Here is a 19,357-nt window from a genome sequence, read left to right as displayed (position 1 = left end):
CCTTCCCATCCCCGATGCTCTCTCCACTCAATTGGGAAGTACTCCGCGGTGGACCAAAGAGTGGGGGGAAGAGGACTCCTGAGAATTTAGTCTAAAAAGGTGGTAAGCCCAGGTTAAAATTTACCAAGTCCAAGTTAAATATCAAAATTAAAAACAATTCAGCATGCGGCCATATGCTATGACTTTCACTTACTCCCACCAGCAATTCAGTGTTAGCCTGGTAGTCATTTTGTCATTCCTGCCTTGCTATGACATCATCTGCTAGGAGTAGCTGTAATTGGTTACACCTAATAAAACCATATCTTATTTTCCTAAATAACAAAACTATCACATTTCCTCTGAAACCATGTAACTAAGTACTATCCAGTGGTGTTTCATAATATTCTTTTGTATTTTACTTATTATCATGGGCACTGTTGGTGGTGGGTTCTTCAGCGTGTGAGTCTCACATTCCAAATATTTATGTGCCTATAGAGGTATCACTATCACTGTTGGTGCTTGCTTCTGTAACCCTCCAATCATCTCTAAGTTTGCCAGGATCTGAGTATTTCTGTGCATAGCTCAGTGATAGGACATCTGTGAAGCCCCCTGGTCTCCTTCCTTTGTATGGCTCTTTCCTCGTCTTTCCCCAGTTATCTACAACTTGTTCCCATAGCGCTGATGATGGACCTATTGGTGCTTTCCAGCTCCTGCTGTCTGCCTACCTACCAAAACCAAGGCCAGGTCTGCGAAGCGTGAACCCACCTTCTTAGCCATCATCCTGGGAAATAGCCCCAGAAGGCATACCTTCATTGTGCATGCGAGCTGTCAGCCCAGGGTGGAGTTAATCTGAGACCGCACCACCTATCAATATTCCTGCGGTAGCACCCACCCACATGTTATGTGTATGAAATCCACATCTTGCTGCTCAAATCTCGGGAAGCCTCCGGTTTCCCCTCCGTGCATAACATTTCATCTGTGGCCCCCATCCAAACCATACCGGTCCAGAAAGTCCTCTAATGGGAATCAACATGCCATCCTGATAACAGTCTCCCACTGATTTTACCCCGGCCTCCATTCAACTAACCATTTGAGTACTCGTAAATGGGGTAGTTGGTTTCCCCCCCGAAGCTATTAGAGGCAGACTCGGTGCATATGGCGGGACTCCCATGTTGTGCCTACAACATTTCTTCCAGCTATACAATGCCACTTGTAAGAGTATCCCCGGGTCCTGAACCATCATCAAGGGATGTATCAACCCAGCCAGTAGGTGTTTCTGGGTAATGACCAAATTCTTTGCGTATAGAAGCTCTGGGCTCCAACCTTCCAACCACTGGGCTAGCCACTGCAATTGAGCCGCCAAATAGTATAACTCAAATTCTGGGACCCAAGTCCTCCCTCCTCTGGAATTCTCTGTAATGTAGCCAGCGAAACTATACATCACTCCCCATCCCATATGAGCTGCCCCACCAGTTTGTTAAGTCTGTTGAACCTCCATTGTGTGATTATCATTGGTAAATTCACAAAATAATATAACAGTCTGGGGAGAATAATCATTTTTGTCAGCGCAATTCGAGCCATCATGGGAAGCCTGAGCGACCGCCAAAACGGGACACGTGCCTCAAGGGACCACTGGACTGGGCTCATGTTCCTTCTCGCAAATCCTCTATCTTGTGAAACACCTGTATTCTACGATACGTAAAGGAGCAGGGAGCCCAGTTCAAATCTACCGGCAGGTCTGCTGGGCACTGGGCCTCTCCTGATATCGGGAATACATGCCTTTTTGTTTTATTTATTCATAACCCTGCCAAAGCAGAGTCATTCTCCGAGAGAATCAGCGATTGTGTCACACCCCAACTCCCATCTCCCAGGTATATTAGGAGGTCGTCAGCGTAGAGTGAGATGATTTGGTCTCTCCCTCCTATCCACATCCCATGTACTGGATCATTCAGTCTAAACAATTCCGATAATGGTTCAATTGCAGGGCGAGCAGAAGTAGGGACAGAGGGCACCCCTGCCTGGTGCCCCTAAATATATTGTGTGATTGTGATATCTACCTTCCTGCCTTTACCCGTGCAGTAGGATCAGTATACAGCAATTGGACCCACTTTATCCACCCATCTCCCAGTACCATTCTGGTCCTCGTAGCACACAGAAAGTCCTATTGTATCGAATAAGAAGGCTTTCTCCAAATCGACTAATGGTGTCAGAGCTTCTGGATATCCCCTCCCGTCAGTCTCTTGTTGACGCCGGCATTGCAACTACTTCCCGGGCCTCCGCGTATAATATTTTCCATTTAAGAGTCAATATATGTGCCATTACTGAGTAAAACTCCACTGGCAGGCCATCCGGTCCCGGAGTCTTACCCACAGCCATCTCTCTGATAGCTCCCCTTGTTTCATGGATTGTCACAGGTCCTCCCAATGCTTCACGCAATTGGGGGTTTAACGTCCATAGTGGCAGCAGCGACAAAAACTCTCTTATGTCTTCTACCGGTACCGGGTCAGGGTCCGCATATAACCTTACATAATATGAACTAAATGCCTTAATAATTTCTTTAGGGGAGTATAAAATCCCCCCAGCTGCAGATGTGATATGCGTGATGGGTGTCCCTCTTGACTCCAGTCGCACTAGCCAGGTTAATAATCTGCCTGCTTTACCCCCCTCCTTATGCACCCTGGTTAGGTATTTGCGAAGGTCCAATTTTCAAAGCCTCTTCAATGCACTGTTATATTCCTTTCTTGTGTTGTACATTTGCTTATGTGTTTGTGCATCATTAGACAGTTGGAGGTCTTGGTCATATAACGTGTTCTCCAACTGAGCCAGTTCTGTCAGTAGTTCTCTTTTCAGACCCACTGTCTAGCCCAAGCAATCCCCTCTTGCCACCATCTTAAAGGACTCCCACTCCATGGCCCTGCAGTCTGTTGAGTCATCGTTATGCTGGAAGTATTCAGTGATTGTCACGTATAGAGAGTGTTTCAAGTGTTTGTCCACAAGGAGATTGGGATTTAGCCGCCAAGTTGGGGTAATAGTCGGTTCCGCAATTGGGCAGATAAATCAATCAATCAATCAGGGATTTGTAAGTGCCACTCACCTGTGAGGGTCTCAAGGCACTGAGGGGGGTCCGCAGATCTGTTTAGCTGAAGAGCCAGGTCTTGAAGGTCTTCTTGAAGGTGTTCAGGGACTGGGCGCGTCTGATGTCTGCCGGTAGCTCATTGGCTGCAATGTGAGAGAAGGATCTTTCACCTTCTCAGGCTCTGTGAATGCACGGGGTTTTGGCCAGTGCAAGGTTGGAAGATCGGAGGTTTCTTTTGGGTACATGGAAGTTGATTCTGTTGTTGAGGTATTTGGGTCCGTTGTTGTGTAGGCATTTGTGGGCGTGAGTGAGGATTTTGAAATAGACTCTTTTCTCCACGGGGAGCCAGTGGAGATTTCATAGGTGTTGACTGATGTGTTTGTGTTGGGGGATGCCGAGGACGAGTCTGGCTGCGGTGTTCTGTATTGTCTCGAGTTTGCTGGGTAGGGACTTGTTGATGCCGGCATAGAGTGCAGATGGTAAGGAGTAATGGGTTATGATCTGAAAAGGTATTCAGAATGCATCAGACAAACAGATCTAACCTAGTATGAAGATCATACAGATGTGAGTAGTAAGAATAGTCTTGCTGTAGGCCATGTCGTACCCTGCAGATATCTGTTAATTCCCACTCTTTGAGCTAGTCACCAAATCTGCGAGCTAGTTTGGAGACCAACGTGCCACGTAATGAAGGGGTGTATCTATCCAGTGTGGTGCTCACCAAGCAGTTAAACTCTCCCCCAAGAAATAGGTCAGCTGGGCCCAGAGCAGACAGCAGTGTGGACACTTTTTCTAAGAAGCTAATCTGGTCATAGTTAGGCGCATATGCGCTTCCTAAAGTGAACTGCCGTCCCATCAGTCTACCCTGCACTAATACATATCTACCGTTTTTCTCTATACATTCATGTAGCAGTTCAAATGGTACACCAGCTCTTATCCATATTAATGCCCCCCTGGAGAGGGCAGAGAAGATGGTAGTGTGTATCTGGCCTCACCACTTCCACTGTAATCTAGTTCCCTCTTCCACTGTCAAGTGGGTCTCCTGCAACCTGGCTACATGCACACCTATTCTAAAGAGATAACTGTGTATCTTATGGCATTTGGCAAGTGATCCCATTCCTCTTACATTCCAGGAGATTAATTTAATTTTGTGATGCGACTCTTGCATGCTCAACTTAGTCATGTCTTAGAGCCTTTCCATACCCCTCCCCGCTCTCTCCCCCATCCCCACCGCATGTTGTGTCTGCACAAGCACCACTGGATATGAACTAAACCCAAAAACCCAACACCGCCCCTTCCCTAGAGCAGCTTCGCAACAGCTGGCTGGCCAAACTTGTAAAGTAAGTATAAGAATATAGAAATAGAAGGCGTCTAACCATATCGTGATAACACCTGCCTATTTGGGGGTGTAATTCAAAATAAATCCGCTGGTCTCCTGTCCCTGCTCAGGCTTCGGTGTAAGGTCCCTGCAGTTCCACTACTGTCAATGACTAAACCTCATCTCCCTGCTGCCCCCTTATATCTCTCCAATCCAATGTAGGCACTTTCTTCCGTTACATCCTATCGCTTCCCCATAATCTTGCCACCTCACTCATTACCTCACTGGTACTTTGAGCTCTGCTCTTCCCCTCCATTACGACTCCCAACCATATCACCTGATTCTTCTAGCACCTTGAGTCCAGTTCATATCAGTTCATCCAGTGAACCAGATGTAACTACTGGGAGCCTCACTTCACTCCTCATCGATTCACCCGCGTCAGATTGGCCAATTACATGGTCAGAGGATTCAGCCATTATGCCATCCTCTGGTGGCATTGACAGTACCTCTGCCACTGCCTTGAGGGCTGCCTGTCGCTCCTGCCCCGTTGGAGAGGAAGTAGGTTTTCGCAGGTTGAGCCACCTGGTTACTCTATGTAGCCTTCTCCGTTGAGGCTTGGGTGCTACCTTCAGGCGGTTGCATGGCTCTACGGGCAGGGAGTCTGGCCTGTAGCTTTCCAACCAGAGCAAAGCCTTGGCTGGAAGGCCATGGAAGTATGCTGTCCCCTCTAACTATATGTGGAGCCGTGCCCGGAACTGCACCGAGTACTGTATACCATCCACTCTAAGTGCCTTTTTCACTTCCTGAAATGATGCATGTTGTGCCTGCACTGTGCAGTCGGGAAACACTGGCACTTTACTGTTGTCTAATACATATGGACCATGAGTTCATGAGTGTTCGATTATAGCATCTCGATCTACATTATACAGTAGTCGTGCTATCACTGGTCGCAGGGGCCTCCCGCGTGCCAGCGGCTGCAATGGGATCCTGTCTGCCCTTTCAAGTGCAAAGACTTAGAGTGACACCAGGGCATCGTCTTCGGAAACCATTTTTCTAGGAATGCCACCATATCTGTCCCTTCCGTGCCTCTCGGCATCCCACCACTCTAATTTTGTTGCGGCAGTTGTGTCACTTGGCATCTTCGGCCCACCTTTCTAATGCTGCCACCATATTGTTTAGTTCGTCCAGTTGGTGGGCTATCTTCTTTTGCTCCGGTTGCATCTCTTCCAGGGCAAATTCTACATTTTTCATCCTATCTACCAGTTTGTGGTGCTCTGCTTGCAGGAGTTCAGCCCTACCAACATTATCCCTATGTCCTGCTGTAGGGTGGATTTTGTGTCTGCTATGGCAGCCAAGATTTCGTTTAGGTGTGTATGTATGGATTGTCCATGCTCATCTACTTCAGTTCCTCCATGTCCATGGCTATGTTTCCCTGGGAGGATTCACCTCTTTCCAGCGGTCCGTTCCCCTGTTTGGGTTTAGGCTTCCCCATCTGTGTCCCTTAATTGAAGACGTCAGGGTAACCAACAATGGTATGTGGCAGCAATACTCACTTCACCGTTACACCATGAAGGGCCCCAGCCAGGTTCCCTAGCTATAGCTGTACTGCACTCTGCCGCCTGTTGTGAATATCAAGACACTGCTTCCCTCTACCCAACTGTGACCAGTAGTGCTTTTCTCAGGCCTCTTTGGTCCTTAGATCCTGTGGAGATCTTGTCCTTGAGGTGCCCCCTCACACTCCAGTCACTCCCTCATTGTTCACCACTGCCTTTGGCCGGGGCATTCCCCTTATTGCCGGTATGCTCAGGTCTGCTCCGGCTGGTGAGCCCCCATAGTAACCTCTCTCTGATGGTACCGGCGTCACCTGTCCCCTGGGCCTCAGGGGCATCGGCCGCCAAGTGGTAGACCAGTGCTCTTCCCGGTTTTTCAGGCGGAGGATTTTCCCGACACCCATGTGCGCCGCGGGTGTGCTACCCACAATGCCTCAGGGCTGCAGCTGCCTCCAGAATCAATGCTTCGCCGCACAGGCTCTTCCTACACCTTCATGCAGCGATGATACACCCGGGCCATACCAAGCTATTTATCACATCCTGTCGCAGCTGCCTTGTTCCTTGAAGTGTCACAACCAGTGGGCCCTGTTCATCAAAGCCGCGGCCCAATATCAGCCGCCGACTCTGCTCCCAGGCCCAACCACGGGCGCGGTCCAGGTTCCATCTTCCCAACAGTACACTCGGCTGTATATGTGCCATGTTGCCACGAATATGTCTCTTTACCCCCCAGTCTTTCTTCCCGCAGGCAATCACAACGCGGTCGTTACCACGACCGCGTTGTGATTCGGCATACCATTACACCGCAAGTTGGAATGACGACTTGCGGAGGGGGGCCGCTGGATGTTGGAATAGTATAATTTACTATTCCAACTCCAGTCAGTGCGGACACTAGGGAAGGTGTTGGATTTTAAATCCAACACCCCCCCCCCGCAAGTCGTTGTTCAATCAATCAATCAATCATATCATTTGTAAAGCACCTTACTCACCCGTGAGGGTCTCAAGGCGCTGGGTGGGGAATGCTGCTACTGCTCGAAAATCCAGGGCTTGAGGAGTTTTCTGAAGGTCAGCAGGTCTTGGATCTGCCGTAGGTGGATGGGGAGGGTGTTCCAGGTCTTGGCGGCGAGGTGGGAGAACGATCTGTGGCCTGATGTCGTGACTTGCAGAGTAATGGTATGCGGAATCACATTGCGGTCGTGGTAACGACCACGTTGTGATTCTATGCGGGGAGATAGTTTCGGGGTAAACGCTGTTTACCTGTTGCCACATCTCCCCACTGCACTGCAGGCAAGGCCAGGTGCCGTGTTCTAATCGCCCTGGTCAGCGTCTGGTTCTCCTTTTTTGGGGGGGGGACACCGCCTGGGATCCGATTCAGGGGCTCAGCACAGGGCACTAGCAGCAGCGGCTTGACTCCTGGAGTGATGCCGCCAGAGGTCTCTGCCCATCGGAACCGTGGCTCGGAGTCAGACCCGGACCCGTCTCCAAGATCCAATCACCACCGCGGCCCAAGGTCCGTCTCTCAAGCAACGCGTTCGATTATGCACGCGCCACAGTGCTGCGTCTCCTTACAGTGTCTCAGGCAGGGCCAGGCGCCCACGCCCTGTTTGTCCCATTCAGCGTCTGGTTTTCCGGGCACAGCTGAGTCCGGAATTGCCGCCGCAGTTCAAGGACTCATCACCAGGTGTAGGCAGCAGTGGCAGGGGCTACGCGAGGTCCTTGCACTGTGTTTTTCAGGAGTTTTAGCCTGTGCCGAGACGGAGGGTCCGTAGCGGTCGACATCTTGGCCACGCCCCCCGATTCAGACCTCTAATATAGAAAAGTGAGAAAGAAAACGTTGCACTTTCAATATATCTCTAGCAAGAACTTTTCTTTGTCCCTCTTCCCACTATACTTATTCTACAGCAGTGATACTCAAAGTAAGGCCCTGGGGCCGCATGCGGCCCTCCTGACCTTTACATGCCGCCACCCGGGCCGCAGCAGCACTGGGCTGCTGTTTACTCGACCCAGCCCAAACATGCACAATTTTTTTTTAAATATACAGCAAGCACTTATTTAAAGGTTGATTGCTTTTAAACGAAAGGAAGTAACTAGGCGCTTAACTCTAGGAACACCTTCATTTTTAAGGAAAGCAAACGTAAAAAAAAAGTGTATTTCAACCACCCGTAGAACCATTTCACCTTAGTAAATCAAATTATAGCAGTGCATTCAGAAGTATTTTTTTTTAAGTGATGGTTTTCAAACATGAATTTAAAAAACGTTTATGCTTCCCATCCGCCACCATTAACCCTGACAACGCCATTAGTGATTACTTCCAAGCACAGGAGATGGTTTTTTACAGCACACATCCTGAAGTCATGTATTTCGAGGTCCTTTTATATGTGATAATGAAGAAAAAGGAAGGAAATTGAAATAAAGCAATTGCCCAAGGTTACAAAAATTTGTCAAGTGGAGAAGCTGGGATTAATCCCAGGTTTTCAGGTTCCACATTGTGCAATTCAGTTCAGCCAGTAGATATACATGCTTTGCTTCTCCTACACCCACTTTACACCTCCTCCCCCGCTGGCATCAGTGCGGCCCTTGGTCACATCAAAGACCAAACTTCGTGGTCCCCGGGAAAATGTTTGTGAGTACCCATGCTCTACAGAAACAGAATTGTAAGAATGCTGAGTGCGATCCCAGAGGCAATGGTCCTTTGTCAGGCACTTGATTCCACTTCTCCTTTGCTTTTGCTAGACTGCTTTTCTCTATTTTCTAGTGTTCTTTGTTTTATGCAGCGACAGGAGAAACTGGGCGGATGGTGATTAGCAACTCCATTTAAATTGGAAATTGATAGACTGGTGTTATACGAAAGAATGGACTAGAGAAAAAGAAATGGAGACATGGCTGCTTTATCCCCTCTAAATAAACAATTTCTTACAGCTTCAAAGCTCCTATCTTGTTCACTGAAACATTCTCCATGACTGGATCGAATTTCTGAACAAGCTGCTTGCAGAACACTGGTCAAACACACTTTCCAAAACAAAATCAAACCATGGTCATCAGTAGTGGGACATGCGTACATCGTGAAGATGCATGGGTTTATAGTTGAACTCAGGGAACCAGGACATCAATGTAATCAGGCAAAGTTCTCAAATCTATAGGGACCTCAATCAAATTAGTATTGGTTTAAGGGTTTTCTCACAAATTCCTGGACAAAAGTCTGAAGGAATGGGACAAAGACTCTCTGAATAAATCACAAAGATTCATTCCAGTGGCCAAATTCTTGAGTCGGGTGCCCAATATTCTAACATCCTTTGCCCCTTCTCAGAAATCTGTGCTACTATGGCAAGAATCTTGACAATTCTACAGATGAAGGATTCTCCTGTAAATAGTCCCCAACCTCCTCTAGAGGTATGTAATTTCAGAGACATGTGGGGTCCTTTTTTATAAAGGTGTTCAATGCCATAGCTGCTCTATCATGATGCATCTTTGAGAGATGGAATCCTGATTTCACTCACCCTGCCAAAGATTTTGAATTCCTCGAGGGTTCTGAGTTGTACTTAGAGTGAAGGACACCAAGATGGTGTAAAGAATAGCAAGTTTTCTCAGAAGTCTCTGCATTTTTGCAATAGGCGAAATTGGGTTTGGTCAAAGTAATCTGCCACCATTCCAATCAAGGATAAACATCAGTGTAGGTAAGATAATTTGGGCAAAAATACCTGGGAAGATTTTAACTTTTGGCTGGCTATCTAGGACTCGCTGGGATGTTACAGACTCAAAAGTACTATCCTGAATTTAGATAAGGAGGTGGAGATAGAGGATTGAAGAACTATATTTAATAGCTCCCACTGGATAAAAGCATGAGCAGACCATAAAAAAGCAAGCATTCCCAGTGTGCACTAGCTTTATCTTTCATTTACTTTTGTTCCTTTTCTCAGTGGGTAACAGAACCACACTGTGTGAAAACGCCAATCCAAAAGCACTGAATGAACATGTAGCATCAGACTTACCATAAATAAATAAGCAAATAAGTAAATACATAAATACATAATTAAATATCTTAGTGAGAATGTTAACATTTCAGTGACTCGCAGTAGGTTTCCACCCCCCCATACATGGCTGTAGAAGTCACAGGAGTAAACCTCACATCAGAAAGGTGAGTTTGTCTGCACTTCTTCCTCGCAGGAAGGGTGTGCTCACTGGGGCTAACAATGCAGGTACAAATAGAAGCGTGCATTGTCAAAGCTAATGGGTCTCGCCTATACAAGAGCTATTGGCTTTGACAATGTGTTTATGCCATGTTGTTCACAAGTGTGGCTGCTGTTCAGCATGGCTAAAAGTTAGTGGAATATTGTGTCCTAGAGTGAAGTGGGGGAGTAGAGTGTTGTAGACTGAATTTGTTGGTGAAGCGTGTTGTAGAGTAGAGTAGGGGAAGTAGAGTTTTATAGAGTGTCGTAGAGTTGAGTAGAGGGGAGTAGACTTCAGTGGTTTGGTGGCAGAGAGTGTCAAAGAGTGCAGTGTCACAGAGTGCAGTGTCTTAGAGTGGAGTGGCATAGAGTGGAGTGGCATAGAGTGGAGTGGCGTGGAGTGGGGTGGAATAGGTTGAGTGGGTTGGAGTGGATTAAGGGGAGAGGAGTTGGCCTAATGGCTAGGGTGTTCGACCTCGAATCTGGAGAACTGGGTTCGAGTCTCGGCAACAACACTGAACATCCTGTGATTCTGGGCAAATCACTCAATCTCCCTGTGCCTAACAAAAAAGAATGTGTCCTCATGTAACGCAATTAGTGCTATGTAATGTGCTCTGATACCCGATACCTTTGGGTCAAGTTCATGCTTTATAAAACTCTGTGAAAAAAAAAGTAGCGGTGGATTGCATTGGAGTAGAATGGGATAGAGTAGTTTGGATTGAGTGGAGTTGATTGGAGTGGGTGGACTGGTTGGGGTGGATTGGGGTGGGTGGACTGGATGGGGTGGATTGAAATGGGTTGAGGTGGATTTTATTGGTTTGGGATGGGTGGATTGGAGTGGGGTGGATTGGAGTGGGGTGGATTGGAGTGGGATGGACTGGAGTGGAGGTGGTGGATTGGGTTGAAGGGAGTGGATTGGATAGGATTTAAGTGGGTGGATTGGAGTGTGGTGGGTAGATTGGATTAAGTGGTGTGGCCTGAACTGGGGTGGGGTGGATTGGACAAGGGTAGAGTGGTGTGGATTTGAGTAGAGTGGGAGGATTGTACTGCAGTGGTGTGGGGTGGATTGCAGTTGGGTGAACTGGATGGGGTGGATTAGATTGGAGTGGGTGGATTGAAATGGGTGGGGTGGGTGGATTGGATTAGGGGGGTAGACTGGAGTGGGGTGGATTGGAGTGGGGTGGAGTGAGGTTGGGTGGAGTGGGGTTGGATTGGGTGGAATGGAATGAGAGGGATTGGATTTGAGTGGGGTGGATTGGATTGACATGGGTGGGTAGGGTGTATTGGAGTGGATTAGATTTGACTGCCGTTGGGTGGGTTGGATTGGAGTGAGGTAGATTGAATGAATTGAGTGGGGTGGATTGGATTGGGGTGGATTAGATTGAGGTGGATTGGATTGGGTTACGGTGAACCGGATTGGGATGGGGTAGATTGGATTTGGCTGGAATGGGGTGGATTGGATTGGTGAGTGATGGATTGAATGGGAGTGTGGTGGTTTGGACCGGGGTGGGTTGGATTGGGGTGAGGTGAGGTGAGGTGGATTGGATTGGAGTGGGATGGATAATAGTGGGCGGCTTGTTTTGGATTGGAGTGGGGCAGATGGAGTGAGGCAGATTGTTTTAGATTGGAGTGTGGCAGACTGTTTTGAATTGGGAGTGGGGCCGACTGGAGTGGGAGGACATTGGCATTGGGGAGATAGTTTTAGATTGGAGTGGGGCAGACTGGAGTGAGGCAGATTGTTTCGGATTGGAGTGTGGCAGAGTGTTTTGAATTGGAGTGGGACAGATTGATTTCAAGTAGGGCAGATTGTTTTGAATTGGAGTGGGGCAGATTGTTCTGGATTGGAGTAGGGCAGATTAGAGTGCAGAAGATTAGAGTGGGGCACGTTTTTTGAAATGGTGGAGGGCAGATAGTTTTGGATTGTCGTGGGGCGAATTGTAGCTGGGCAGATTGGCGTGGGGTGGTTTGGGAGAATTGGAGTGCAGTGGATTGGGGTTGATTGGATTGGGGTGAGTGGTTTGGATTGGCGTGGGGTAGGGTGGATTGGATTTTTCTGGAGTTGATTGGATTGAGTGGAGCAGATTGGTGTGGGGTGAGGTGAGGTGGATTGGCCTGGTTTGGAGTGGGGCGAATTGGGGTTGGGTGGTTTGAGGTGTACTGCACGGTTATGTATTAAAGCATCCTTTCAGAAATTAGAAATTGCACATAAGACAGAAACAACTTTGTTTTGCAGTAAAATAATCCTCATCTTTTGAAAGAAGAGCCCACAAGCAAAATCAAAAGAAAACATGAGTGTAAAGTGAGAAAAAATGACTTGGAAAAATAAAAGAAAGTTAACTAAAGAAAATAAATCTTTTGAATTTTATTTGTCCTGCTCGGCGCGTTTTTTAAAATCACACACATTCTGTTGGCAGGGCACAAATAGTAAAAAAGAACATAATAGTACCTCAGTCACCTTAGAGCAGCGACCGAGCGCTGATTAAGTTGAATCAATCAGTGCTTGGTATCTGTTCCACTGAGAGGAACAGAAATAATGTTAGGCCTCCCTTGACGAATTACGAGGCTGTAAAGAAGAATGCTACACAAGTGAACAATTGGCACGCAATGGGTGTACTCCAAGCCCTTTTTGTTAAAAACCGTCTTGCAAGCAAGATGCATGTGCTTTCGCAGCAGGCTCCCCCCTAAAAAAAGACTTGCAGTTGGAGTTACAGTTTGGCGGGTGGCCTGAAGTCTGCTAGGGGAGTGGAGGTGATCACCTGTGCTGCCAAGGTGGATTACTGAAGCCATATTTATAAATCTCCTTCTTCTACGCAGAGATCTCTATTCCATGAGAAGAGCCACCACTTAGTTGTGAGACCAGGTAGTTTTATGATGATTGGGATGGCTGTTTTCAGTCTTTTTTTTTTCTAAGATGCTATCTGGTTGGTCTCATGGACCTGGCAATAAAAGTTGTACAAATGTATCATTGGTAACATATTTTCACCTCAGAATTTGTAAGCAAAATCTCGGATTGCTATTATTACCTCAACGAACAGTGACAAATATGCATCTGTCGAGTCACACATCCATCAAATGCGCTCAACGATCACAGACATATTTCACCCATTTTAGAACTCATTGAAATTAAAAGGATGGATAGTTGTTGCTAACCTACATACTGTTTTACAATCCATTTTAGTGTTGTGTACCTTTTGTTCTATAGGTGAACAACAATGGTGTGATTTCCTTCAACGTCCTGGTGAGCCAGTTCACGCCCGAGGCCTTCCCGCTCTCAGACGGCCGGGCATTCATTGCGCCATTTTGGGCTGACGTACACAACGGAATCAGAGGGGAGATCTATTACCGCGAGACCAGCGACCCCGAGATCCTGAGGAACGCCACCAAAGCCATCAGGAAGAACTTCCGGAACCTGCCATCTTTCTCAGCCACCTGGGTGTTTGTGGTAACCTGGGATGAGGTCACGTTCTACGGTGGCAGCAGCACCACCCCAGTAAGGCCGCATATTATTTCTTTGAAGTTCTAGGGCCACAATCCATGTCACTCTGCACTAAATTATATATAAAGTTCACTTTGTGAAGATTTCAATAACATTCTTTTAATATCACACCTGCGAGCTTCACATGACAGCGAATGTTTGGATGGTACCTTTGTTATCATTTCACCCTTCAGCAAATTAATCAGTCTTCGTGTGCACACAACAGGATCTGAACAGTTGCAAGCTTTGTCACCTCCTTCTAGTAGGGGTATATTGTCACTTGAGATCATCTATTGTCTGATTGGACATGGGCAAGACATATAAAATCAAAGTGTAAGGTACATTTTTAACTCGTAGTTAAACTCCCAGTGCATCAGGGACATTTGTTTCGTCATTCCTGGAAATGTGATCCACTTTGTGGGTACAACTTCTGGACTACCATACTTGACTATAATTCCACCATGGCACCCTGGCATGGCAGACATGTTTTCATATTTGTACATTCCCAAAGCGGATGCCGTCATGCAGGCAGGAGCCGTTTTGAGAGAAAATGTCCTCCCTCAATGAGGGATACTTCAAATTTGGCACAAAGCTTAAATGAGCCCCTTACTACTATATTGTACAACATTTTTGCACGATGTGCCTTCCAAGCAATTTGCAATCGAAAACCGTCTCATTCACTGCGAATATTATGAATAATGGACGGTATATTCACAGAAACAGGAAGGGTGGGCCTGCTATGGGCACACACCTGTACCTGAGGCCCTGAACTCCAAGGGCACACCCTTAGCTTCCATTCTTTCTCCTCACAGGGACTCTTGCCACAGGGCAGAATCTTCTAAAAAATGTGATTACCTTATGTACCGAACATCTAGTTCAGAGCATACATATCTTCTCTAAGCCTGCAGCTCATTACGATTGGGTTAATGCAGGGGCGCAACTAGACCCAAACTTCGGGGAAGGGGGGCTAACACTCTCAGCCAGGCCCAGGGCTGGCCCTAGCACAGGTCACACACGGTAAAGCAGTCTTCTTTGGCACCCCTCACCCATTTCCTCCTTCTCCTTGAATTCCCTCACTACCACTCACCAGCAATGCACCTCATCTCTCTATAGCACCTTTCTGACAAACATTTCATTTTTTATAGCGCTACGCATAGTTTACTCACACTCAGTTCTGTGATCTGCATGGTACACATTCTTTGTTGCAGGCAAATGAACCCTCTATGCTGCATGGGTGGCAGGAGTGGCCATGTAAGTACACAGTGAACGATGCGACAGTGTTAGAGTAGGGTAAGAGGAGTGACTGCAGGATGAGTAAGGTGACCATATGAATTTGGGTTCAGATGTAAGTGCGGAGTGGGACTAATGAATGCATGGTTAATGATTGGCTTGTTTGAATGAGATTGCAGATTGAACTGTGAGGGGGACAGGTGAGTGAAGTATCACATGAGTGCAGGGTGAGTATTGTGTTTGTGTGACTGCAGGGTGAGGTACAGGGTGAACAGCACAAGTGCATTGTGAGTGTAGAGTGATCACTGTGAGTGCAGGGTGAGTGGGTGAATGGTGTGACTGCATTGTGATCCGTGTGAGTGCATTGCGATCACTGTGAGTGCAGCGTGAGAGTGAAGGGCGAGAATGATTAGTGAGTTGCCTGAATGCAGGGTGCATTCCCAGACACTTGAAGTAACTCTGCATGTTATTGGCGGTGGCGTAGGTTTTCAGATATAAGTTAAACTATTGCTAATATGACATTAATCATGGATTGAGGGTGGAGGAAATAAGTAATGTGCGGAACCCTTATTACCCCCATGGGCATTGCGCTCCTGTGTTAATGCCCTGCTCATGCATGTTTGCCTCCTCATATGATGAAACACAAATATTAGCTACTCACCTACTGGTTGGATCACACGCTGAGCAAGCCAAACAACATGCTGTGACTCACAATTAAATCCTCGATCACTTTGCTTCAGCAACCATATTAAATGACGAGTACATTAGGGCCATAGGCCAGGGGCAGACTACAGGCCCCTGCAACCACTGTGGTCCGGGATGCCTCAGAAATTCAGGGGGTGGGCATTCAGCCCAAGACATGTGTCCTTGTGTAACGTAACTGTTGCTCATGTAAGATGCTCCAATACCTTTGGGTCGAGTTTGCGCTATATAAATCTGCACGGAAAAAAGGACCAATGAATATTTGTGAGAGTATGGGGGCCCCGTCTTCACATTCTGCAGGGGGTCCCCATCACAGTTTGCATTACACCACTGCCAAAGGCCTATGCCCTTTTCAATATCCTTAATCACCACCCCTTCCAATAAATAAATCACACTTTGACTAACTTTCAGGTCTGTAGTGCCATTAACACGTTTCTAAGCGAGAAATGTCAACTCTCCCTCACAATATTGCCCCTCTCCAGTCATTTGCCTATTGGGAGAAAGAGAACGTTTCAGCTGGGGCCTGTAATGGCTGCAGACTCCATACCAAACAACCTGGTTGGCTGACATGCTCGCAGCAGTCCAATGGATGTGCTATATTTATTTACTCCTCCCTTCCTCTGTTGGATGCGAGCAAATCAGAACACGTAAACCTTTCTACCCGGTTCCGTTATTTGGCTTCTGATAGACCGAACAACTATTAAAGTGATAAGTGATGGCAGCTATTCCTGTCACTCAGGAAGTGCGCCCTTTGCTGGCCAGCCAGCCCTACACAAGAAGAGTCATGCATTGGTACCTAGGCTACTGACTGGAAACTGTGTACACTGAAATATTCCAGTGCCTGACATAGCACGTGCAGAGGTAACCTCACACGATTCACACAGTACTGATAAAGCCAGTAGGGCTGGCTTTAGTATGATAAACAGTATTTGTTCGAGAAATGTCAATAAACAGCATTTATAAATGCCCCAATGATTAAAACGGACGCTGCATTCCCAAGTACACAATCTGTCTGCGGTGCAGTGTATTTGCCAACGCTGGGTGGATGGCCCTAGAGTTATTTCTCCCGATAAGCTTGTTTACTAATCCCCTTGGCCCCGATTCCAAGGCTTCCACGCCATGTCTAGCTGTAACAGGGATTCACGCTTGACGCAGTTTCCATGCCTCGCCAGCAAGGGCAGACCGTAACCTCACACAATGTCCTCATTATGCGCCGTCTCAAGGAATGCGCTTGTTTCGGTGGGACCGGGGCATCTGGGCTCGCACAGTTCACGTGTACTACATTACTCCTTGTGGCGCTAAAGTTACCTGTTGGAAGGGAGACACAGAACAGAGGGAGGGAAACCTGAGATGGGAGTCGGAGAAGAATTCAGACCGGACTTTTATTTTTGTTCCCACAGGTGAACACTTTCCAGGCGCTCCTGGTCTCAGACGGGACTTTGTCGTTTGCCATGTTCAATTACGCCGAAATCAGTTGGACCACCGGTACGGCGAGTGGGGGAGACCCCCTGACAGGCCTTGGGGGTGTCATGGCACAGGTAAGCTCTGACTTAAAAGAACAAAGTGTCATCTCTCAGTGGGTTAATGCACCACCTGAACAGACCTGTGTGTAAATTAAGGGTCACGGGGCCACCCCAGACTTCCATCTTAGCATGTCAATTAGTGCTGGATTGTCCAGGGGTGTGAAGCAGGCCCAGCAGCCTCTTCGGCACAGGGGCCCCCCAACCCTTCCGGGGCCCCACTGAGCCCAAGGTCAATGAATATTTGTGTGATCTGGGAGACTCCTGGGCCCCACACCACATGCTGCAGGGAAGGGGGGCATCATTTAAGTGAAGTATATTATTCTATGCGCATGAATCTTAGTCACATTTCATAAAAATCTGGCATAGAGCCAGCCCTCTTGCAGATCTGGAAACCCATGGATGTAATTATTTTTTTTACTAATTTGTCCATTTCCATGGGCAGGGAAGTTAATTTTACTCTTCAAAGTGTACAACGTTTGAGTAGGCCAACTTCCTACACTTTCTCCAAATTTGGTGAACATATCATGTTAAACATTACAACCATCGTACATTTTATTAAGTGTGCTCAGGAGGACTCAATGTATCTTTTTGATCAAGGAGATAGTTATACCCATTCTAAACAAGCAGGGAAAATGGTGATGGTAAGTCAAATAATACTGTTTTTATACAGTAAATTTCCCATATGCATTAAAATACTTCAGCCTTCAATAGTCATACCCGTAATGAAATGGGCCTGACACATTGTTGATATGCTGTTTGGGGAAAGACTTCAAGGTAAAAAAAAACATGCAACATGGAACAAATAATTGGTAGCTCCTAAACACAAGAGCTCTTTGTGGTGAGATCTGCTGAGAATACACCAGGGGTCATGATCTGCCTGCACTCCTCTTTCTTTCTTTCTCTGCTGTTTTTTCCACTGCCTACTTGCATTTACAGTAGCTCCAATCCATCGAAATCCTTGACAAACAGCCAGAGCAACAACTATCTTTGATTCCCAAAGTTCCTCTGTTTTTATCACTTCTTTGGAGGACAGGCAGGTACTGCACCAGGAAAAGAAAAATCCAGTGTGGTCCGCTAGTAGAACCAATTTTTATATCAATGTCATCGGATTGAGCTTCTGGTTCGCCAAACTACGATTTCAACAAGCAAAATCAATCGAAAATCCATCAATCAACAACTCAATCAATCCATGCAGAGTCCAAAGGTTTTTTAGGAGGATCACCCAACGATCCCTACTTTCTTCTTTTATCTCTGCTTCTGATCATTTTCTCCATGCCCATTTTTCCCTTTTCTGCCTTGCTCTCTTTAGCTCTGGTTCAAGTCTGATGATGGAAAATAAGCCATTGTCAAAAATGTGAAGATGTAAATAAGTCCTGGTCCCTTAGAATGAATGGGGGTGTCCACCACCCCCAGCCACCTGCATAAATTAAGCACTGCCAGCAATTTCTTTCAGTCTCGAGTGCCCATCCCATCTTCATTTTCGATTAGTGTTCTTACTAAACCGAATTAGACATCATCCAACTTACTCTAATATCCTGTTGTCTTAAAGAAGCCAGGAAACAATACACCTCTCCTTGTTTTTGTCTTTTCAGGCTGGTTTCAATGGAGGAAATAGCACCAATTATTTCAGTATTCCAGGATCTAGATCATTAGAAATCATCAACATCAAAGATACCACGAATGTCAATTTTCCCGGTCGATGGATGTTCAAAATAGATGGAAAAGAAATTGATCCAGCCAATGGATGTAGTCTGAGAGGTACGTTCCCTACCACTCTCAATTGCTTGTTTGAAAAGTTTATAAAGCGCGAACATGACCCATCCAGGTATCAGAGCGCTGTACAAAGTGGCATAGAAGTAACAAATGAAGTAACAACAATCACAGGGCCTCGTTTATGAGACTCCTTGCGCCTCCGGAACGTCACTTTTTGTGACGTTCCGTGGCGCAGAAGCCTGCGTGATATTTATCAGGTAGCACTAAGCCACTTTTTTTTTGCTTAATGCTGCCTGATAAATATCAGTCCCTTTAATGCAGTATTCGGCGTTAAAGAGGCGTGCAATGGGTGTTGCTGGGGGCGTTCCCAGCAATATCCATGGCCTTTTGACACTTCCCCAGATTTATGAGAAATTGTAAATCTGATGCAGTGCCAAAAGCTAATGACTGCTCAGGGGAGGCGTAAGGGAGGCGTAATGAGGAGAAATATCTTTACTTCTCCTCGTTTTTCCTTTTTCTATGTGTGCTGCATTATGCAGCACACATTGAAAGAGGAAAAAGCCTCTTGTGATTATTTTTGTACAGGAAGGTTTTCCTTCCTGTACTAAAATAATCATCCCCCCTTCACAGG

General features: G+C 46.7%; 1 protein-coding gene across 1 annotated transcript in view; it reads left to right on the top strand.

Annotated features, from left to right (window-relative positions):
• TECTA (tectorin alpha) overlaps positions 1 to 19,357 on the top strand; it is a 386,873-nt gene that overhangs the window by 11,641 nt on the left and 355,875 nt on the right. Inside the window, exons 3-5 of the mRNA XM_078682151.1 lie at positions 13,286 to 13,573; positions 16,891 to 17,028; positions 18,606 to 18,771. Of these exons, the coding sequence (XP_078538277.1) occupies positions 13,286 to 13,573; positions 16,891 to 17,028; positions 18,606 to 18,771 (592 nt within the window). The remainder of the gene's footprint in view (positions 1 to 13,285; positions 13,574 to 16,890; positions 17,029 to 18,605; positions 18,772 to 19,357) is intronic.

This window comes from Lissotriton helveticus, chromosome 3_1 (assembly GCF_964261635.1).
Source record: "Lissotriton helveticus chromosome 3_1, aLisHel1.1, whole genome shotgun sequence".
NCBI classification, from domain to species: Eukaryota; Metazoa; Chordata; class Amphibia; order Caudata; family Salamandridae; genus Lissotriton; species Lissotriton helveticus.
The sequence above is the reverse complement of the archived record's forward strand: the minus strand, read 5'-3'. Positions and strand labels throughout refer to the sequence as shown.